General features: G+C 39.2%; 1 protein-coding gene across 1 annotated transcript; it reads left to right on the top strand.

Annotated features, from left to right (window-relative positions):
• The first annotated feature begins 7,737 nt into the window (after positions 1-7,737).
• Positions 7,738-23,161, top strand: INHBA (inhibin subunit beta A). Its single transcript, XM_010398633.3, has 2 exons — positions 7,738-8,413; positions 19,423-23,161. Exons 1-2 carry the CDS (start codon positions 8,026-8,028, stop codon positions 20,307-20,309), a joined length of 1,275 nt encoding a protein of 424 aa, XP_010396935.1. The 5' UTR covers positions 7,738-8,025; the 3' UTR covers positions 20,310-23,161.
• Positions 23,162-23,696: the final 535 nt, after the last annotated feature.

Raw genomic sequence — 23,696 nt, 5'->3', positions numbered from 1 at the left:
AGGTTTACATTTGAACCTGGAATCTCAGGGTAATCTCCAATGCTTGTTAAAACAGTGTTGGGGCAGGGGGGGTGTATGCATTATGTCAATAAATATTACTTTAAATAACCCACATGAAAACGAGGGACCACGAGAAACAAAACAGCAGCAAGGACTTGTTTGTCATTTTTGACCCACAGATCTCAGAAGAAATACTGATTCTTTCAACTTTACAGATGGGGACATGAGGTACTTGTCCTCAGCAGTTGATGGTAGAGCCATAGAAGCCAGATTTCCTGGGCCCCCATTTAACACTCTATTCAGTAAACAGTTGTAAGTAGTCAGGTTTCCTCTTAAAAATATTTTCACTGCAGAATGTATTTACTTCATCCACAGTGATTTGCTCCACAGGGGATTCACAATGACAAAGCAGCAACCATGCAGAAGACCAATATATACTTTTTAATTCGCTTGCTGGTGTCCTCAGTATGCAACTTATGTCAGTTCTCTGCTGGTTACTCTCACAGATGGGACTATCTGCTGATGTGTGACACTGCAACTTTTCCCAATGCCTGTACGTGATGACTACCTTCGAAGATTTGCCAGTGTATTGTTGAGTTCAGCTCAACAAAAGGGGAAAGCTTATGAGCTTCATTCAATTCCCTCCCACACATCAGCAGATTTATAAGTAATCAAAACTTAATATGCAAAATGTTATCTCCATCATTGAGGAAGCTAAACCAAGATGAAATTGGACCTTTCAAACAAGACAAAAAACTGGGATCTGTTTTTAAAAGGAAAAGCCAAAACCTAAACCTTAATATGTAGAAGTTAAATTAGGCAAGTAGACTTTACATCAGATCTTCTACTGATGTAACTCAATCTCTGAAGTCAGAAGAGCTACCCCAGTTCATATTAACTAAGGGTCCAGTGTTCCTCTTGCAAACAGTTGTAAATATTTCTAAAATCCACAGGCAATATTACTTTGGGAAGTACATCAGTGAATAATAATCTGAACAGCTTTTACTTAAGATATGACTTTTTGTTTCTCTTCCCATCCACCAATGGTTTATACTTAGAGTCAAAGCTTGATTCAACTGACTTCTGCTCCCAAAGTCAGCACTAACTTCAGTGGCATCAAGAGTTGGCCCTAAAAGCTAACAGGAGTCTGTAACTTACACGGTTGTGTGTGTTGTGATTTGATTAACTGTAGTAAAAGGAACACAGAACAGAGAATTCAGGACTTGTCAGAGAAATAAGACCATTTCCTATTATTCTGAAGTTGGTCCAAAGATATCCTTGATAAAACTCCGCTGACTGAAGTACAATTACATAAGAAATTATTTTGATGTATGCTTTGAGCAGCAGTCAGAGTTTTCAACAGCATGCAAATTAATTTAGTGGACTTTCAATAATAGCTTTAATTCACCTATAAATGTTACATGCTGCTCCAACTTTAGCCATAAATTTTTCACCCTGCTTGGAGCCAAATAGGATCTGTCACCTGGTGGTCCTTCCCTTTGGGGTTTAAATCATTGATGTGACTCTAATCATAACCTCAAAATATCTTTGAAGACAGCATCACTCAAGATATTTTACACATTACAGAACTGTTTCTCAAGGAAAAAGATTACTTTTGCAGTAATGTACTGAAAAGTCACCTGTCAAATGAACAAGCTGTGTGAACAATTTTGGTTCATTGGACTACTCTCTCCAGTTACAACTTAACTCCATACTCGCTCTATAAATTCAAGAAAATTCTCTTTGTAAATAGGTTTTTCCCAAAATGAGAAGTTTTGAACAAGCTCTGATCATAACACATATTTGTGTCATATCACATCACACTAACAACATCATCTGTATCACCTGGCTTATTTATTCATATATCTTGGCTTTTATTTTTAAGTGTAACAAGGCAACACATATGCTAAAGTAACATGGACATGAAATATCTTTGTTAAAGCTCACTGTTCCACTAGCTGGCAAGAAAAAATATCAATGAGTGACATGTCAGAAGACATAGGTATAGTTTAAAAAGAAAATTAACATACTTGCTTCTGTTAGTCAGATTGACTTTACATAAGGTTCTTGTAAAACAGAACTTATACTTACCCTGCCCGCCTGTAAAAAGTGCCATCCATCAATATTTAAAAAAAAAGGCAAGAACTTGAAAGCTATTATTTATCCTACCCTCTAGACCAAGTTCTTATCCTCAGATGAACTTTATTTTTTGACCAGCTCACTAATTATTACTGAAATCACTGACCCCTCTAAACAGCACATAAGCATTCACGTTAGTAGCAACAGCAAGACCAGCCTTAATTGGTCCACTTACATAAAAGTAGAAATAGAAAACTTCTAAATATAAGTTTATGGCATATCTTTTCTTATTGTTACAGGAAAATAAGGTACAACAGAGTGAAATTCCAGCTGCTTTGCACAGAAATCTGTGCCAATGTGTTTTCTAGTGGCTGCTCTTCAAAGCAGGGATGGAGATGTACAGATACTGTTGTATGCAATTCGGGATTCCAAAATAGTCAGTAAATCACACAGTATATATCCAGGGGGTGAATAATGCAGTGGCATTGGGTCATTTTTAAAAATTGTTTTTTAAGGTAAAATCCACAATTAGGGAAAAAAAAAAAAGAGGGAGACAGGTTGCTGGAGTACTAACCTTTCTTTCTCAGTTCCATTCCTTTAGTTATTTCCGATCCAGCAGGGAACTAAAATATGCCTGTGAGCCAGCAAGATAGGCTCAGCATCACTCCAATGTTTTATGTGGTGTCAGTTGGTGGTATCAGAATTTAAATTAGAAATCCCAACTTCACTAAATGAACAATGATTATCTGGGTGCTGAGGCTGACAGAAAAAAAAAATCAGAAAAAAACCCAAACCCAGCTACAGTCTTTCCCAAGAGCAATTGCCCTTTCTGGCAGGAAGGGGTAAAAATAGAGGCAGCTCATTAATATGGCTTGGCAGTGCTTAATGGCAGCTGGTCTGAAGAGTTAGATCAGTGGGTCTTTCCAGCAGTACTCCCGGACCACTGCCAGCAGGTGTTGCTGTGTTCAACAAAATGAAAAGGAGTGCGGGGGGGATGGGGAGAAAAATATTTATAAAGAGAGAAATAGGTGTGAAAAAAAATTAGTCACCGAGTAAAGCTTTCATTAGGCCTTTGGTAAAGCTATACACAAACTCCCCGAGGCAATAAGGAGCATGCTCTGAAATGAATAATGCTTTTCACTTCTCCTAAACTCCTTTCAGAAGTTATCCTGCACTATAAATCAGATACATGCTTGCTGTGCTTCACTCGGTGGCTTTCTCATTTTGTCACAGACCACACACTTCCGCACCGGGAATCCTCTGCCCTGCCGCCGCAGTGGGAGAAGCCCCGTCCCGGCTGGGTGCTGCTCTAGGAGAGGGGTATGACGGTCACAGCCGGCACTGCACCGCTCTGATTCCAAGGAGAAGGTAGCTCCGCTACTCCCAGGGCAAGTTTTCTATTCTCCGTAAAACCAATGCTATGTAAGGTCTCTTGCTGAGAATATGTCTGCTGCCAAATTGCAGCAGGCACTGCACTACCAGTATGCAACCAATTTCAAAGATTTTTAGGATGTCAGTTAAAACCAAACTCAGCCTGGTCCTGAGAAAAACAGGATTGCAAGGTGGAAAAGCCGTTTGGCAAAACTTGGGTTTAGGATCCCCACTAAAAATAGGGTCCTGCGACTAACTAGGTATATACATGCTCATTATCTGTTTTTTGAAGCAAGTGTCTCACTGTCCCTGAAGGAAAAAAATGAGGGGGGGGAAAAAAAGCAAAAAAAGTAAAAAACACCACACACACACACAAAAAAAAAACCCACAAAAAAAGCGCTATTCTTTGTAACAGCTGGAACCACCAAACTCAAATTGCAAGAAAGCTACTGAAACCTGTTTCACTATTATATGTGTATTAAAAATGGGGAACAAACAAAACAACCTATCTGGTCATGTTTCCTATTAACCTCTGATTTTTTTCTCATTCTACCAAAGCTGTTGTGTGAATACAGCACACACACCAGTTAGGATCAACACTGCTATAAGGACTCCCTGGTATCACTGTAAAATGAAAGTTTAAAACCTTTCTTCTCTGATCCAGATCAGCCATATTCCAAGACATATTACCAACAGGACATAAAAATACAATTATAAGTACGATTCAGGCCAAAAAAAAAAATCTGAAGGATGGGGATTTTCTGGTAATCAGTGGGTGTTATGAATGAGTAAAGACTGCATGATCATGCCATTTGTCATAAACGGTACCACATAAAGCCAGTTATTATATGTGTTTAAGAAAGGAGATGGATTTTGGATTTACTTTTGACCTTTTATGTATTCCTTCTGTACTGCCTAATTGGCATAGTTATTTCTGATTTTCATTAATGTAAATTGAAATGAAAATTGCTTTTTATTTTATTCCGCGAGTGTTAATACCACACTTGCAAAAAATGTGACCTGTCATTCATTGTAATTTATTTTTAGATGTCTAAACAGTTTTTAATAGTGTGATGCAATCTGCACGTCAAGGAGCCAGGATACTTGGACAGGAGCAATATGATTCATTTTTTAAAGAGCTTTAAAGGGATCCCTAATTTAAACAGAAGGACATATTTATTCAGAGATTGAATTAAAAAAAAAAATCACCCAAAGCAAAAGGATTCTTACTGCATTTTCCTGAATTTGAAAAGAATCCAAATTTGCAGAAAGATTATCTGGTATATCCTTAAGTATGTAAGAAGAAGAAAACAATTTGCAAAATAGTAATTAAGTATCTGGCAAATACTGTATTTGAACTAAATCAGTGTTATCTACATCTAATAATATCTATATCTAGCTATGCAATACAACAAGTTGGAGTGTGTCTTCCTGACTCATAATGTTTGCTTTGTCTGATTTTAAGTTCTATTCTTTAAATGGATACAGAAATCACCACCACAAGTTGAATCCACGATATTTTGTCATGCTAGACAATTAGGAATTTCCATTAGATAATTACCAGAAGTATGTCTCATACAGGAAAAACAGTCAATTGCTGATGTAACAGGATTAACCAATCCAGCACAGTGATCCGGCCCACTTACTTTTGACAGACGTTATATGTGAGTGTACACATCTCTGAAGTACAGTATAAAGCTTCGCATTATAAATACCACCAAGAGGAACTTCAGCAGTTCTTAAAGCACAATACAGCAGTCTCCTTCTAAGAGTCAGGACTAGAGAGGTAAAACTTTCAATCAGCTTTTTTCTTTTAAAAACTAAACTTTTAATTCCTGTGCATGCTGTTGCATACTGTTAGGGTTATATTGAATGAATGCATATACAGAGCTTTGCAGCTCAGGTAATTTGTAGAAAGAGTCTGAACCACCATTTCTGTATGTATTCAAACACATTTCTGTATGTATTTTTGTACATATATGTATATCCATGTAAGTACAAATGAACTATATATTAGCGGTATTGGAAGACTCGCTTTTAGAAAACAGTGGTTTTTAGAAAGTTATGCTTTAACATGAAATCTGTCATCATCATGGCATGCAAGTAAAATATGCTGTACCCCTATGTAATAGAGATTGTATGCGATAACTGTACCTGTAGTATATGGCAAGCAACGTATACCCCACAGCAATAACCCAGACATACTTATCTGTATTTTATTTTGATTTATGCCTATCCCTTACTTTTCATCAGACACTGTTGGGATAGGTGCTATATTAGAACTATATATAACTCCTTTAATTATGTCATCTGTTAGTACATCTAATCATGAATGCATATTTTCATCTGAAATTATTTTTTCATCCAATTAAACTTTTAGTTCTATTTCAAGCTGACTTTCAGACTTCGTATAATTACAACAGACTTTGGGCTGTTCACAAGATCCAAGAAAATTCGATGTATTATAGTGAGGTTTGTGTTACAAAGATGTGTTTATAAGAATGGCTGCAGGGTTTATAATGCTGACAGACCTGTAAGTGTAACAGTATATAACAGTATAGCAACTGAGGTCAGTAAAACACAGATGAGGGGGTACTGTGGATGCCTTATAACAGTAAAAGACTTATAAAAGAGCTTAATTGAAAAGGACTTGCAATATATAACATTTGTAAGACTTTGGTTTGTTGTTCAATTACTTCTGTATGTTTCATTTGCTCTAACTATAATTCCTTGCCTGTCTCTTAGCCCATGTGCCTGTAGTCATCTCATGGAAATTACAGACCTTTCAATGCTTATATTTATAAATTACTCCTTTCCACAGCGAAATACAATGGTTGACAGTAATATACTGGGAGTGGAATATTTGCTGGGTAGGAGGTAAGCCCATCTGAGAAGACAGAGGTGTATGAGAGAGAGAATGAAAGGAATTAAATGAAAGAGGGTAAACACTAAAAAAGAAGAAGCTGCTCTAAGAAAATCTGTACAAGTTAATGCCTGGAGGGGAAGAATCTCAAAAGTTATAGTTACAGCTGTCATTTTTCCATTACCAAATTCAAATGTGAGTTTGCAAACTTCAACTTTGCTGGGTAAGGAACAGAACAGAGAGGATACAGAATGTAAGGGCAACCTGAAGCCATGGCAGTGGCACAGGGAATGCGTTTTCACTGCAGAGCAAAGTCCTCCTAGACATAAAATGACAAGGGGCTACCAACACTGGTTGAAACTCCTGCTTCTTGTAGTGCTTTAGATTTCTTTTGATTTCCAGTGTCTTATTCTAATATTATGATTGCTCTGTGTGATTTAAATGAATGAAGTAATAAGTACCTTCTAATAACAATGGGCCAAATGTAGAAGATCTTACTCAGCCTTCACTCAGACGGAATTATTATTGGCATCGATGAGGGATTTGCCTGAGTCAGAAGCAAGTATGATTTGGCCAGATGACATGTAACACTTTTCACCTTCAAAGCATTTTTCAGGCATTGCTTGATTAACCCCAAACCTAAATATATCTACCCGAGAACTTCCAGGCACAGACTAGCATAGAAGTAGGGATATTACATGGCACTACCATAGCATGTCACATATATGTGCTGTACCAGCTCCTGCTTAGGCTTTCAGTGCCTGACTGCATATTGCAGCTGGGGAGTGTATCATGTACTACAGAGCCCTCCAAACAACAGTGTTATTTTGTGCCTGTCAGATCTCTTGCCAGTGTTGATAACCCCCAGCACTCAGAAATGAGCAGAAAAGATTTTTTTCTTCTACTCCAGGCAAAATAATGTTCTGTCCAAAATATTCAGAGCCCCTGCCCTCATTCCCGTCTCATTCACAAGCTATTTAACATCTCCTGCTATCCCTAACAATACCAGGCAGGACCAAGAGCAAGGTGCTCGTTAGAGATTTCACTCTTTTCATTCATTCATGTTTCCTCTGTTTAGTTAAGCCAGTGATACTGTTGAAGGAATAAAACAAACAAAACAAAACAAAAAGAAAGGGAAAAAAAGGGGGGAATGACAGCTGGGGGGGGGGAGGGGGAGGAGGGTCAAACAGAGAGGGAAAAAAAAGGGGAAAAAAAAGAGTAAATTTACAGAAATGAGAAGATATTTTAGAAAGGGGGAAGGGAAGGAACCACGAGTAGTGATATTTGAAGAGAGGTGTGTGTTAGGGGAGCAATGAGCATAAGGAAGCCAGCCTGCCTGTTCCTCCCCCTTCCTAATCATAGCCTTTACTCACAGACAAAACTCCCTCCCTCTCTCATTCACTCACTCACTTTAGGCCAATCCGTCCTCTCTCTCTCTCTCCCTCTCTCTGTGTCTCTCTCCTACTCTGAGACAGAGTCAGAACTCTTCTCCCTGACAGCCACAAACATCTACAGCACTTACTGCATTCAGAGAGGGAACCTGCAAACAAAACTTCACAGAAAACTTTTGGTTCTTGTTCCAGAGAATTTGCTGAAGAGAAGGAAAAACAAACAAACAAACAAACTAAACCAGCCCCCAAAAAACTGTTCGTGAAGGGGGAGGAAAAGCAGGGCCTTTTAAAAAGGGAATCACAACAACTTTTGCTGCCAGGATGCCTTTGCTTTGGAAGAGAGGATTTCTGTTGGTGCTTTGCTGGATTATAGTGAGGAGTTCCCCAACCCCAGGATCCGAGGGGCACAGTTCAGTCACTGACTGTCCATCATGTGCCCTCGCCACGCTCTCAAAGGATGTGCCCAGCTCACAGCCTGAGATGGTGGAAGCAGTAAAGAAACACATACTGAACATGTTGCACTTGAGGGACAGACCTAATATCACCCAGCCAGTGCCCAAGGCAGCACTTTTAAATGCCATCAAAAAACTCCACGTGGGAAAGGTGGGAGAGGATGGTTATGTGGAAATAGAGGATGATGTTGGAAGAAGAGCTGAAATGAATGAAGTTGTGGAGCAAACCTCAGAAATCATCACTTTTGCAGAATCAGGTGAGTGCTTGAAAAACAAAACTGTAAAATATCTTTTGTGCCCAAACTGAAAAATATTCTTTGTGCAAAAACTGCAATTAACTTATTTTCTTCTCCTCGGCAGTAATGTTTTCTGCAAGGTTGTAGGATGAGACTTGGGGGAAGGGAGAAGGAGGAATGGGATGGGGGGGTAGGACTCTGAAGGAATTGATTTTTCTGACAGTCTTGGCTACAGATTACACTTGCTAAGCACAGTCAGTCACACAGGGAGGAAGCTCTCAACCAATCTTGAACATAAAGTCAGGCTGCAGCAGGGTCCTCCAAACTGTGCCTGCAAATCCAGAGTACTTGCAGTTAAGGGCTGGATTGCAGAGTTGATGGTGAAAGAAAAAAGGCTGTAGCCTTTTGGGGAGTTATCAAGACAGAAAGTGAACTGCAAACTACTTCAGAAACAACCCTTTCATGTAAAAATTATAGCGGAAGTTATAAAATCAGATGAAGCAGCTTTAAGTTTTAGAAGTGAGAGGGGTTTTTTTTGGGTTTTTTCCTTCTTTTTTTTTGTCTTTTTTTTTTTTTTTTAATTTAACACAGCATCTTCGGCAATAAAGAGTTGCAGAGACTGTCAGATGACTTCAATAGAACTGGACAAGTTGCTGTAGCTGATCCAATTTGTAATGCAGACTTCTGCATACTGGAAAAAAGATTCTGCTCCTAAAAACACTTGTGCCAAAAAATGCAACCTTGGTAGGGTGTATTTTGAACTCTCTCACAGTTCTTTTCCCCTAACTCTTAGGCAGTAGGAGCTCAGAATATATGTATATTTACTAAGTAAAGTCTTAAGACTCACATCAACTGCCTATAGGAAACAGCTCTAAAGTTGTACTTTGCTATCTTGTTCCTACATGAATAGGACCAGAACCCATCTTAATTCAATGTATATATATCTGCATATATATCTGTTAGTGTACATGAGTATGTTAATGCATGCATCAATAGCAGTTACTTGCAATAAGTCTATCATCTAACTAACAGCAACTTTTTATGATGCTGTCTAGCCAAAGCATTTTTCCTGTTGCCAAGACGGTTTTAAAAGAATGTCATTGTTTTGTTTGGTACAGCATATGGTAGGCAAAGTATGCAAAGGAACTCCAAGCATTTTTGTTTAAAAGTTTGCTGCAGCAGTATAAACAATTAAGACAACACTCAGAGTTTCCAGTCCTGAAAACCTGTTGACTCAGACGTTCTGATTGCAGGGAAGCCATGCACAAGAAGTGTGCATGCTTTTAAGTGCAGACATTCCTGCTGGCTGTCTGATTTCCAACTGTACAAGGAGCCCTTCCCTTTGGAATCCTTGTCAATATACACACTATCAGTTCTTTCAGCATGAGAGCTCAGGCTTTTCACTTTTTCCATCCCCTCCTCTTCAGAAAGCAGGGAGAAGGTGTCAATGCCAGAGGTCATTAGAAGCAGGGGTAGCTCAACATTAGTTTAGAAATGAATTTATAAAAGCAAGGAAACCTCTAAGCTGTCTATGAGTCAGATTCCCCACCTGGTTTTCAGCAGCTCGCTCTGAGCACAGTGGAACACATATGGCATGAACAGTGGTTTCTCTTCACTGTGTGAGTTGCAATCATTTGTAAACACATTATTGTCTCTCCTGAGCTCTGACACAAAGGAATTTGGAATTTGATATATGCCTACTCTGTACAACACCCTCCAACAGCGGCTCCCGAAGCCATTGGCTCTTAGGGTCATGTGAGCAGCAAAAATCATGCCATTGCCCACACACTGGCCAATCATCCTGCCACGGATCCCCGCCACCAGCAACCAACACTGACACGTCACTCGGCATGATTTACATAGCGTTGTCCTACTGCTGCTAGACAAATTACTTGAAGAGGACTTACACTATGGAGCTGCAGGACAAGGGCATCCACTGTGTTCTCATGCCTTCTCCTCCCTGCTGCAGTTCTCTTCCTTCATACTAAGATGATCCTGAAAGCCCAGGCGGGAGGGCTGCTCTGTTCCTTTTTTCCATACCTGCTAGTCTTTGATTTGGGACAAGGGAGGGACAATTAGCAACCTAGAAACCAAGCTCTGGTTTGGGCTTATAATGGAAATGATAAATCCACTCTGTGGAGTAATTTCAGATAACTTAAGCGTATTCTTCATCTACAGCCATTCATATCTGGTGACTTGCTAACATCAGAGGATCTACCACATTTTACAGGTGCCAATGCTGCAACAACTTAAGTGAACTCTACCTGAGATCCTGTGCTCTCATGCACTGGTAGTTTTGCCTGTCAAATATTAAACTGATCTTTTCGTGAAAAGGAAAGTGAGGCCAAAACAAAGGCAAGTGTGTCATATAGGAAGTATGAATTAAAAAGATAGGAATAGAATATAGCCACAGGGACAGTCTCCACTCATTCTGTGGGAACTGGGAATAGCATGAAGAAGTTTAAACACCAAGCAGGAGAACAAACATGTTCCACTCACAGCCAGGTTTCCTGCTTTTAAAGTCAAACTCACTCTGCCTCGATAGAGGGCAATAAGAAATCAATGAAAATTAATGAAAACATCTCATATTGTATCAAATAAATGTCTATAAAAAGCAAAATAAGACTTTAGGCTTCTTGTTTCTTTGGGTATGGCTTGACATAAACCAGCCTTTCCCCATGCCTTTCAGAAGCCACATTTACTACTAGCCTTTGTAAAAAATTAGTATTTCCATCTTTCATCAGCCATATTGTCAAACACACAAAGAAATGGAGTGAATGAACAAACAGTGCCCTGTGCATGTGGCTCTGGCTTGAGACTGCTATTTTCTAAAATAGACCAAAATTCAAACAAGCACAGACTTCAGACAGTTAGAGGGGAAATAAATGCAGTAAACTTGTCTGAAGCACAGGTGTAGTTATGTCCAGGAAATCAGCAAAATAGTTGCCAGGTAGTTTTCACAGCTAACAAATCCAGACAGATCTCTGCAAAACTAATGACTGTGAGTATTGGGCAAAAGTTACAAATGCACCCTACTGTTCTTTGGCACTTTTACAAGTAAAACATGAAAATTACTTTCTACTTGCATATCAAACTAAGTTACTAACCTTGATTAGTTCTGCTGTGAGGGTAGCTGTGCCAGAGTTCTCTGTGTTACTTCAAGGTCTTAAAACCAGTTTTTTGAGGAGAGGGGTCATATAATTTTGTGACAAGCAAATCCAACAGGTTCAATAACAGAGATACTCATTACTTATAAATATGATTGGCTACTAACTTATTCATTATTTTATGTAGACAGCTTATTAGGCAAATCTGGGATTTTGCCAACTGAATTTGATCCTGGCAACTAAACTACCAATGAAATGGGTTGCTAACATCAGCCTCTTGAGAAGGTGATAGGAATTACGGGATGGAAATACTGAAATCTAAAGGTTTATCATCAGGAGAAAAGCCAGGAAAAAAAAAGAAAAAGAGACATCTGCCAGATATTTAGACCACTTCTACTGTTTTGTACCACTTCATACAGAATTCAAGGTGAACTGACTTGATCATGTGATGCCTACATGCATGTGCAGATGGATACATGTATGTACATATTCATGTCTTTTCCCAGAAGATACCTACCCTATACAACCAAGCTGGCAGTTCAGGAGAAAAAAACAAAGGATGTATCGTTTATATATTTTGAATAATGTAAACAATTGTCTTTTGAAAATAATTGTATTTAAGGGTACAGGTATTCATGCTGAATAAAGAATGGCCACGAGAGGGCACACTCCAAAGGCTTTTTGCTGCACACGAGGCAACCTTCCTGCAAACTCTTATTTTACCTAATTGGATTCTGAATCCCAGAGATCTTTATGCTTATCTGTAGCTGCTCTGAGTGGGGCTGGTTTCTCTCTTCTAGTTTATTTAAAAGGCAGGGATTCACTGGAGTGAAAATCTGCAAGGAAAATAATGCAGGAAGGAAATAGGCAGAGGGATAAAAGATAAACCAAGGAATGCTAGAAGTGCTGGAAATATAGAGAGACCAGAAATTATATTATTTTTTTACAAGATACTGAGAAATGTGACCGTGAATCATCATCTGAGATGATTTGTTCACATCTTTTTTTTAAAATACAGTCTCCTCAGCTTTTAGAAAACAAGCCTGTTTTTTCTTGTTGTTCTTTTCTTTTTTTCCCTTTGGCATACCAAATCAAAGATTTCAAGTTTTGCAAATCAAAGCAAGTTACTTCCAGAAGAGGAAAGCCATTCTGTATTAATCTGTTTCATTGTATGAAAATGTGAGAATTCAGGGGGGTAGGTTGGTTTAAAGAACAACCTGAGAAAGCACAGATTAATCTAGGAAGGTGGAAACCAGTTTAGAAAAACATACCTGAGAGACGGAAAATACTGTATGTGTCCATCTCTGTGTGTAGCCAGGCCCACAGTTTTGTATGCAAGTACAGTAGGGAATATCTGAATATGTATTTGCCTGTATGTGTGTATAAGCACAGTTATGTCCTTACATACAGGTATGCCAGGGCAGACATGCTTATATACCTGTGCCGGTACCCATACTATTCCTGCAGATAAGAATGTGCATTCATGTATTTTCCTCTGTGCAGGATATATCTACCTTTCATACATGTAAGTGATTCATCTGAGGAGTTCTTTTATCTATATCTATATCTATATATAGAGGTATGCCTGTAAGAAGGCAATCTCATTTAATACAGCAGAGCTTTGCAACATTGATTTAGGATTGAAGCTTAGTTTACTGGAAGCAACTGGAAGTTCTGTTACTCATTTCAGTGGGCTTGGGATTTGGGCCTTAATGCACAGAAATTAAATATTTTAATGAAAACAGACTGGCAGCCTCTGATCCACTTAATTTTAGAATTTACAGCAAATTATTACAAGTATGCACAAAAAAATTGCCCTCTCAAAAAAAGACAAAGACTTGGTATTGTTTTTACCTTGGAATATTTTACTGGTGCAAATGACCCTAAACTTTGCTTGAGTTATTTTAGACGTAAATGAAGAAATCAAGTGGAAAAAAAAAAAACCTTCAACCAAACAAACACCTTTTTTGTTTCTAAATATTTAAAGCCATGTGGGGGAAGGGCTTTCAATTTGGAAAGAACTCAAAGCTGTGGATGTAAAGTGCTTCCCTCCTAACAAAATAGCAGAGAAGAGTCAAGGTTCGCCAGAACTGAATTATTTCACATTCTGAATGACCTTGTCAATGCCTCTTTGGGTTAACTTTTCAAGAAAAAGTATTTAAATAAAGCCGCTGCTGCTTTCTTCCCCCCACGAATGCTTGGGGAATAGTTCTTCTCCTGATTTTCTTTTTCGGTTTATTTTTCTCTTACAACAAAATCTCCCTTTTCTGGCAGCTAATGGTAGGTGAGCATAAAGATAAGGTATTTGTTAATTGTGCCATAATTTCTCCTCCCACTGTAAGAGATAAGAGTAGGGGAGCAGTAATGAAAGTATGCAACCTGGAGGAACAGTCACATATGCTGGGTAATGAATAATCAGAATAAATCATTCGCCAGTAATCCATAGGCTGAAATGCATTCACAGAAATGGCCACTGTCTAATTGTGGCAATAGGACATTTGTAATAATCAGTCTGCCTAGGGGATAATTGCCAGACAATAACACTAAATTCACTGAATAAATTCTACGCTGCAAAGAATTCATCTAACTCCAGTGGTCACTCATTAGTAAACATTTTGAGCAATTATCTCTCAATAACCATGCTCTTCTCTTCACTCTCTTTAGAGGAACCTTTCTAGTAACCTATTTTTTTCTGTCTCCTGGGGAACGGAAATGAGAAGTGAAGGGAAGGATGCTTTTGAATGTAATTACAGATTGGCACGCAGTACAAATTCCCCCAAATCTAAACATAGGCAGTAGTAAAGTTAGCAACTAAAAAAGGAAAAAAAAGCTTGCTTTGTATGGAAAAACAGTTCACTTACAGTATAATGTAAAAACGTTTCAAAATTAAGCACCGGTGAAGCATAGAAATTTAAAGAGACAGCACCTTCTTACACAATGAGCATTTTTCAAAGGAAAATAAATCCTGTGTATTAAGAGAAATTAAGAATAAGCCACGTTATAATGTCAGAAAGGATAATCACTTTCATTATGGAAAAAAAAGCCTTAATAATTTTACAGGTTAATATGGTTAAAAAAATTTTAATATCTTTGCATTTTACTCAAAAGAAGATACTCTCAATTGTACAGCTTCAACCCTACCTAGTATACATATACAGCTTGAACTAACAGGGCTTGATCTTGAATCCTGCTGCAAATTGAAAATAAAGGAACTTCAACTGCATAGTTAAAGCCAGCCATACTGAAGGAAGGATCCTTAGCCTCAGAGGAAGAGCACGCTGGAGCTGCAGATTCCTGCTTGAGCACAGCATGAGCTACCTCATGCAGGGCTGTCCCTCCAGTTCCCCTGTGCCTGGGCCCTCAAGGGTTCTGCCAGTCTCTCCACCAGCTCCTGTGCCATGGTCATCACCCATGTGCTGCTTGGGAGCAGGTGCTGACCGCAGAGTCCTGTGCATGAGCCCTGGCCAGCCCTTCCAGAGGTGGAGAGGAGGGTACCTGTGCAGGCTCCCCTCTGCTTGCATGTTCAGGTTTCTCTCCTAAAAAGGTGCGCGAGCACTAGTGAAGAGAAAACCAGATATGAGCAAACTCCCATGCTATATATACTGCTACACTTTCTTTCCATTCAGTAACTCCTTCCATTAAACCTTTTACCATATATGCACTACTTCTTAGAGCTTGTATTTTTAACCATTTCTCACATCATTTGCTGGTGTCACTCGCCCTGCTAGACTGCTCCTTTGGCATCACAGCCCTCCTCCTGGAAGGGAATTTGCTCAGCGGTAAAGCAGAGAGGTGGCCTCTCCAAAGTTTTGGGAAAAGGAAACGCGGAAAAGCAATCAAAAGGGGCCCAAAGTAATCCCTTGTCTCCTTTTTCAGCTGCTTTCTGCTATGATAACAATCCAGACTGTTGACATTGCTGTTTATATGAGCATGGAAGTGATGAAGGTATTATCACTGTCGGGCTGTGGGTCTTTCCACAGTAGTCAGGCAGGAGGAGCAGGATGATTAGAAATGGAAAAAGACCCTTGCAGATCAGCTGTGGCAAATGTAAAGGCAGGACAGAAGGGTAAATGAAATGTAATTATGAAAGTGATACCACCCCCATATTTCAGGAATCTCCCTTTTACCTTCAGTTTGATGAACAGTATATATTTCCAAAGCTTTGATCCTGACCATTAATTCAGACCTAAAAGGAAAGACTGCTACATCCCTAAGAAATATCTGGAGAAAACTAAATACAGATTTTTTTTTTTTTTTTTTTTTTTTTTTTTTTGTCTCAGAACACTTGAAGAATTTATTTTATTGTAGCACTGAACCATTTGGAAACAAAGATGCTGTTATAAAGTGAATGTATAACCACAATAAGCCAGATCCTAGGGTCTCAATTGGTTTTAGCACAGGCCAAACTCTAATTTCAAAATGAGCTTGTCTGAGAACAGTGACCTCTTAAAAACTGCAGGATTCATACCATTTGTGCTGTGTGATCGTAACAAACTAGTTGTGAATGTGGAGAGAATTCAGAAAAGCTTCATTTTTTCCTAATGTGAAAGCATGCTTTTTATCCTCAACCTTGCACCATTCCCAGTCTCCTTCTAAAAAGACCTATGAAAGGGAAAGTGTTTTTTAATTGCTATAAAACCTTTTATTAGCTATGCAGGTTTCAGGATTTTGTTTCATTCAGAAATATTAGGCCCAGATAAGCTTCCTGCATCTTTTTTCTTTAAAATCTTAATCTACCATTTGTTTCTGAAAATATAGCTAAACACATCCAGAGAGGCTGTTATTGTAGCTAACAACCTACGAGGAGGCTGTTATTCCTGTATAAGGACATCTCTTAGGCTACCTTGCTCAAGCTCACTTCCCTCAAGTAAAGAAAATTAAAGCACTCATGTACTTTTACTATACTGTTCAAATATTTTTAGTAATGAGGACGAATTCTACTTTCACACATAGAGGAGCATTTGAAAAGCTATTTAAGAGGGCTCTTGAGGTCCTGTTTCTTTCATGTAATATTTGTCAAAAAGAGTGCTTGCATCACTGTGCTTCTGGCCAGTGCATAAAGTAATATGAATATTTGCTGTTGCAGATATGTCACTTCGTAACTATTTTCAACTCTCACTAGCATGGAAATAGCAGAATGTGAAATACCATGCACTATCACTTAACAGCATTAGGTTATTCTGTAATGCAGGGCTGCCTGGCTTTTTGGATTAGATGGGTCATACAGCTTCTTCCACTGTTGAGCCACGTCTGCACACCTTGCCTGCTTTCTCCAGAGCAGATTACCAGATTAGGGTTTTTTGTCCATATCCATCACAGCTGATCTGCTCATGCACCCAGCACAGTTGATTTGCTCATGCACAGGACCCCTGCTAGTTCAGAACTGCTGTCTGTGCCTAGCTTGGTTTCTCAAGAATAGAAAATAAGTACGGTAATTCCCAGCAATACATGCTTATTCCACACACCAGTCTGTGAGCTTGGGGGAAAGAGAGCAGCTGGGAAGAGGCTGCTGGTTGCCAGAACACCTTCTGCAACTTGATCTAACCCACCTTTTTTCCACCAAGGTTTGGTTGGGTAGAGAGAGCAAGCAGAATGGGTTGGATGGAGAGTCTTGGTTGGCAGCAACCCATCCTTGGCACACCACCTGCCTTCAGGTTCCCTTGAAGCCCAGGTCCCCCTCAGAAAGGATTTATCAGGACTGAAAAGGGATAACCACAAGTTAGAAGCTTGCTTTAGAAGAAAGAATCAGAAGGAATAAAGCCACAGGCTGGCTGGTCCTCACAGGCCTAAGACATATCACTTCTCATAGAGAACGCATACAAGGCAACCAGCCTTTTGGACCAGACTTCTTTGGACTGGAGGAACATCATTGTACAGCTCTTCATGCTCTGAAACTGAGTCAGGAGTGAGATTAGTGTCTATAACCTGACCTCTGTCCCAACACAGCTGGCAGATTTGACATCATTTGATTTCCAGAATGGAAAAAACCCAGCATTATCCATTCAGTCATTATTGAATGAATCAATTAAAAAATAATAGAAAAAGTGTAACTCCATCATGCCTCATGGTACTGGTCAGCTTGCTCTGTCTTTTTTATAAGCTACTTCCTTTTCTAAAGCACAGTCCCGCTGGTTCACGTAGCTCCCTGAGAAGTAAATGTAACTCACTCTGGAGACTGGCATCAGCCATCTGTGAGAAGCAGTTAACACAAACCATGTGTTTCCATATCTCAGTGACAGTTAAAGTCTACAGTTTCACACCCTCACTTAGAGGGAAAACAAAAACAAAACACTCTGCCCTTTGGACACTGTAATTCTGAAATGTGTCTCTCTTGGACCTGGGAATGCCACGAGGGAAAGCTGAATGTGTCAGTGCCAGTACTTCAGAGAGAATAAAAGCTACAGGTAGCTCAAAGGGCAGCACAGCCTGCCTACAAACTTCAGATATCAGCAACCCTTGAATTTGCAAGTGAACACAAGGTAGATGTCTCTCGTGATTTTGCTCTACTTCTGTCTCACCTGAGAATGGGTGAGCAGGGAAATGGTCAGGAAGCCCGTACTTGTGAATTCAGTTGTAGTAGGAAGCAAGGAGAAGAGCCTTGCTACAATGAGGGCAATTCTTCCTGTATGTGTCTGAGTACTTCTGTTTTGATCACCACTTGCTGTTTTTAGGGTGCAAAGTTCTGGCTCACTGATAAGAAGAATTACTGCACAGAAAATCTGGTAAACAACTATGGGTAGCTCAAGAACAATATTAATGACAAACTGATAATTATCAATACTGTTTCTTTCTCACTACGGCCAGATATCTGTACATTGCAAATCTGTGACCCCAGTCCATCCTGGCCTCCATGCTGAGAAGGAACAAAAGACATCATCAGGGCTCTTTTCTTTGTCAAGAGAATAGAAAAGTACCTCTCTTGAAAAAATAATATCACCACCACCCCCCAACTAATTCATTCTCTCTTAACTTCTTCATGCTCTAGTGATCAAATCATTAAACAGCCGTCATTATTCATTCCAGCTTCTGCCAGGGATATGAGCTCTGTATCCGAGAAACACCTCCTCACCATCACAATCATCATCATGACATCTCAGCAAGTTGATACAATTATGCCAGAGAACCATCCCCATAATTATACAGTTCTTTAGCTCATTTCTCAGTGTATTCACCATTACTATAATCACAGCAAGTACAGTGTGTTAAATTAGGAACAGGATCTACAGCTAACATCTCACAGGATGAAAAGTCTGCCTGCTGCAATCCGTAAAGAATTCTTGAATTCTTTACAATATAACTCTGCAAACTTCTTAAAGCTGAGGTTCATATTTTAGCATGTGTTTGTTTTTGAAACAATTGACATTTACGACTCCTTTTAAGATGCAAATGAAGGATGTCTTTTTACAGAGGGAGAAAGTGTAAACCTCTTTCCCACATAATTTCCAAAGTATGGCTAAAGAATTGGCAGGAGTGGACCTCATTCCCTAACGAGCTATTAGGTGCAGATTTTTATGCATATGGTACATATGGATTTCCATCATAAAGCACTTTTGCCTTTCAGCTAACAGTGATCACAAAGACAGCTTAAGCAAATGAACTCTTAGCAGCCACTGATGCTTATTTGCCGTGAGATGCTTTACATTAATGACTGTATTGTTAGTATGAAAAATGCCCTGGTTAAAATATTATGCTGGAAAACAGGCAGGAAAAAAATACATACTTTTCTGAAAAGAGAATTTTCACAAAATACAAACTAAGGAGGGGGTAAAGGCAGGTTAGAACAGAAGAACCATAAAATTTAAAGAGCTAAATAGGTAACGTAGGGCACTTTATGCCTGTGGAAAAAGTAACAGAGTCTCTTTAATAGAATGCAAGCAGACATACTAACAAGTTCTTCCTGTCTATTTCCATTTATCAAATCAGGCACAGCCAAGAAAATGTTGCACTTTGAGATTTCCAAGGAAGGCAGTGAATTATCGGTAGTGGAGCATGCTGAAGTGTGGCTCTTCCTGAAGGTCTCCAAAGCCAACCGGAGCAGGACAAAAGTCACCATCCGCCTGTTTCAACAGCAGCGGCAGCCAAAAGGCAATTCCGAAGGAGCAGAAGATATGGAGGATGGGGGAGTGAAAGGTGAAAAGAGTGAGATTTTGATTTCAGAGAAGGCAGTGGACACCCGTAAGAGCACTTGGCACATCTTCCCTGTCTCCAGCAGTGTCCAGAGACTCCTGGACCAAGGCAAGAACTCTTTGGATGTGCGGATTGCCTGTGACCTGTGTCAAGAGACTGGAGCCAACCTGGTGCTACTGGGCAAGAAGAAGAAAAAGGAAGATGATGGGGAAGGGAAAGAAAAGGAAGCTGGAGAATTCACAGGAGAAGAGGAGAAGGAGCAATCACATCGGCCCTTCTTGATGATGCTTGCCCGGCACTCAGAGGACCGCCAGCACAGGAGGCGGAGACGAGGCCTGGAGTGTGATGGCAAAGTCAACATCTGCTGCAAGAAGCAGTTCTTTGTCAGCTTCAAGGACATAGGATGGAGTGACTGGATCATTGCTCCTACAGGTTATCATGCCAACTACTGCGAAGGAGAGTGTCCCAGCCACATAGCAGGCACATCTGGTTCATCATTATCTTTCCACTCCACCGTCATCAACCACTACCGCATGCGGGGCCATAGCCCCTTTGCCAACCTCAAATCATGTTGTGTGCCCACCAAGCTCCGGCCTATGTCCATGCTCTACTACGATGATGGCCAGAACATCATTAAAAAAGACATACAGAATATGATTGTGGAGGAGTGTGGCTGTTCGTAGATGCTGGTGTGAGCAAGACCCTTCCTGTTGAGAAGAAAATGTATCCAAAGCCCAAGAAGAGGAAAGACCAGACACGATATAACCCTTCTTGAGTGAATCAATCATCAGAAATATAAGCAAAAACAGAAGAGAGAGAGAGAAAAGAGAGAGAGAGAAAAAGAAAAAGAAAAAAAAAGACTTAAGGAGGCTCAGAGAAGACTTCAGCTATAAAAAAGGAAGAAAACTTCATGAAGCTGGGCTTGAATAAGATAGGTCTGCATGGTGGTATGGGTTGGGGATTTCCCCTTCCTTTCAGTATGCTCCTTATCTGTTACATAGTACACTAAACACTAGTTACTACTAGGGGAAGGAAGTTCTGTTCTCTCCCTTAGTTTGAGCCATGGTAGCAGCTCATCTAACCTGAAGAAATTTGGACAAAGTCCAAAATGCCATTGAAAAACCATGTGTATGATCACTACAGTCACTGGCACTTACCCCCCACATTTAGAGAGCAACTGAGTAGGTGTGTAGCATTTGTGTTTGTATATATATGGCTATGTATTTATATACATGTCTCTATACATACAGACACGATATACATACACATACATAACATTGATCAAGGGACAGTAGTGTGCAGGTGTATACACCTTCATCTTCTGCACTACATTTACAAAAAAAAAAAAAGAAAAAAGGAAAAAGGAAAAATGAAGAAAAAAACAGAACAAAAATGAATGAAAGAATAAAAGTTACATTCTGTAAAGGTGCTTACATTGTTAGAACTATGCAACCTAGATGGTTTGAAACTGTTTACCTGTGAGAGAAAGAAAAAAAAAACCAGAGAGACTTTTTTTTAAAATGGAAGTAACTTGTTTTAAAAAAATCTTCAGTGAGAGATACTTGAAAGGAACATGTTTGTCCAGTTACTGGATTCAAACATTTCTATATTTTGTAAAAAAAATTTTTAATCGTTTACTATTTGCACTACAATGGTGTCTGACCTGTCTAATCCTTATTTAACAAATATTTGCAAGGGAGGGTGGTTGGGTGTGGGAGGGTTTGAGAGCTGCACTTATTGTGAGCTATACAAGAACTGCTACAGCACACAAAATAGCTATTTTTATTATTATAATAATTATTATTATTTTGTACCTTAAAATGAATAGACACATACACCAAAGACATTTGTGCAAGCCTCTAAAAAGTCTTGTTTGTGGTTGGTACCATTCAGCTGTAATGAGTTAGGGTTTGAATTAAGAGTCAGTGGGTTGATTATATTCAGGCTAGAATATCTGTTAACCAGTTAAATTCAAATAGTGCCCTCAACATAAAATTGCCATTTGAAGTAAGCCCAGAAAATCCCTGGGATTTGGATCCAAGGTGCTTGGATCTGAGGTCCATCTGAGCATAATCGTACTGTTTTGTATGTACAAAACGAAACTTGGCCCTGATGCACAGCAAATGTGCATTGTAGGGAAACAACTTTGTCCAAGGGATATACATATATATGTATATATTTCTGTATGTATATATGTATGTACACAAGGTATAAGCACTTCTGGCTTCATTTTACTGTTCTTAAAACTATGAATGTTTGTGTGCAAAGCACAGTATGTTAAAAGATTGATTGTTTCTTACTGCCAAGTGGGAGTCTACATGTTCAAAATGGTATTTGTGCAAGAGAAACCTAAAGTGCTGGTATACACTTAAAAAGTGCTGACATAAAATTGCAAGCAGTCTTGTGCCCTGTCCACCATTGCTCCTGCAAATATACAGAAAATAGCACTTCTGGTTGGATTTCTGTTTGGAATACAGTCTTTGCTGAGATACTGGCTTTCTCAACCACCACCCTCTAGCATGATAACTCTTTTAATGGGTTTGCGCATTACCTGTAAGACCTAATTTTCAGTGTCAACACCTAACCTGAAGGGTCCAACCCGTAGGGCATAGGTAGATAGTTGTTTTTTTAAAATTTTTCACTGTCATATTTAAAAGAATGTTAAACTTACAACATTTGTCTTTGGGTAGGGGGAGATGATAAGAGGGAATGGGAGAAACCTTTAGGCCCTGTTTACACTGAGTTTGATAACCCTGAGCCTGAAGCTTCAGACTCTCACAGGTTTGCCAAACCAAGCCCCAGTTAGCCACCTTCTGATGGGGCAGGCTTCTAAATGCTTCTCCTGGAAAGAAGCACTAACATGGCTCCCCGTCTTGTTGAGAGCACAGTCTGTTAAAAAAAAAAAAAAAAAAAGAAAAAGAAAAAAAAGAAAAAAGATAGCACAATATAACCCAGTCACACTGGCTAGGGATAGTGTGTTAGCACCTTCATGGCGAGAACCATGTTTAAACAGTGTAATCAGGGCCTTCATTTTTTGTCAGCCAAAACTGTTTGTGTGTGCATGTGTGCGTGTGTGTTCTTTGCGTGTGCATATGTATGTGCGCATGGGCGCATGTCTGTATTTGTATGTATCTATAGAGATAAAAAAGAAAATAAAAAAAAAAGAAAATAGAAAGAAAGAAAGAAAAGGAGCCCTTTCCTATGTTGAATAGATATCAGCATACATGCTTATAGCTAAGTTTTCTATCTAATTTATTCCACAATATTTAGATTGCATAGTACAGCTAATGGGTTATACATTTATGTACTTTTTATACAATGCATTTTTTACAGACTTGTTTGCAATTTGCAAAAAAAAAGATTAAAAAAATATAATTGGTTAAACACTAAATTTGTCACTAAAGTGCTCTGTAAAATATCAAGGCTTTCTGATTTAAATTATTTGCAGAAGATTCCTGGGGTTTTTGTATTTTCTTCCTGGGGAAAGGGAGGGATACCAAATGCTAGTAGGAAAATTATCAAAAAAAAAAAAAAAGATGCACAACTAATTTATCTTTATAACTTAAATGAAGTTCCTGGCCCTGCTTGTTTGAAGCATGTGGCAGAATTTCTGTTGATTTTTCTAGAAGCAGAGCCAGCCTTTGGAACAGCAGGAGCAGGGACACAGTCTGTGAGAGTTGTTGAGGATAGTACCATTTAGTTCACTGGTCTTTGTACTTGGCCTTAAAATTGGATGCCCCAGAACTCCTATTCATATTACCAGATGTCCCAGAATGGTTACTCAGGTCAATGGGCCCTTTGATGTCTACTGGTCTCCTTACAAGATCAGTAAAACTACTTAAATGAGTAAAGGTGTGCCAGGGCAGATCACAGGTTCCTTCTGCCATAGGCATTGTCAAGGGTGAGAAAGGATTCAGAATGAGTGGCACCACAGCCAACACTGTTTAATCCAATCATTTAAATGAGGCTGTTTGCATCATGGTGAATCGCTGAGTACAGTGGTAAGGGAAATAGATGAGATGGCTCACACTGATAAAAATTATTCTCAACAGTGATTAGTTAGTACTGGA

This window comes from Corvus cornix, chromosome 2, assembly GCF_000738735.6.
Source record: "Corvus cornix cornix isolate S_Up_H32 chromosome 2, ASM73873v5, whole genome shotgun sequence".
Lineage (NCBI taxonomy): Eukaryota > Metazoa > Chordata > Aves > Passeriformes > Corvidae > Corvus > Corvus cornix.
The sequence above is the reverse complement of the archived record's forward strand: the minus strand, read 5'-3'. Positions and strand labels throughout refer to the sequence as shown.

Bases quoted from the DNA above. Each gene is read 5' to 3' on its own strand.
- INHBA (XM_010398633.3), top strand. From the start codon at position 8,026: ATGCCTTTGCTTTGGAAGAGAGGATTTCTGTTGGTGCTTTGCTGGATT. The intron at 8,414-19,422 runs GTGAGTGCTTGA...TTATCAAATCAG, and splicing joins CATCACTTTTGCAGAATCAG to GCACAGCCAAGAAAATGTTG.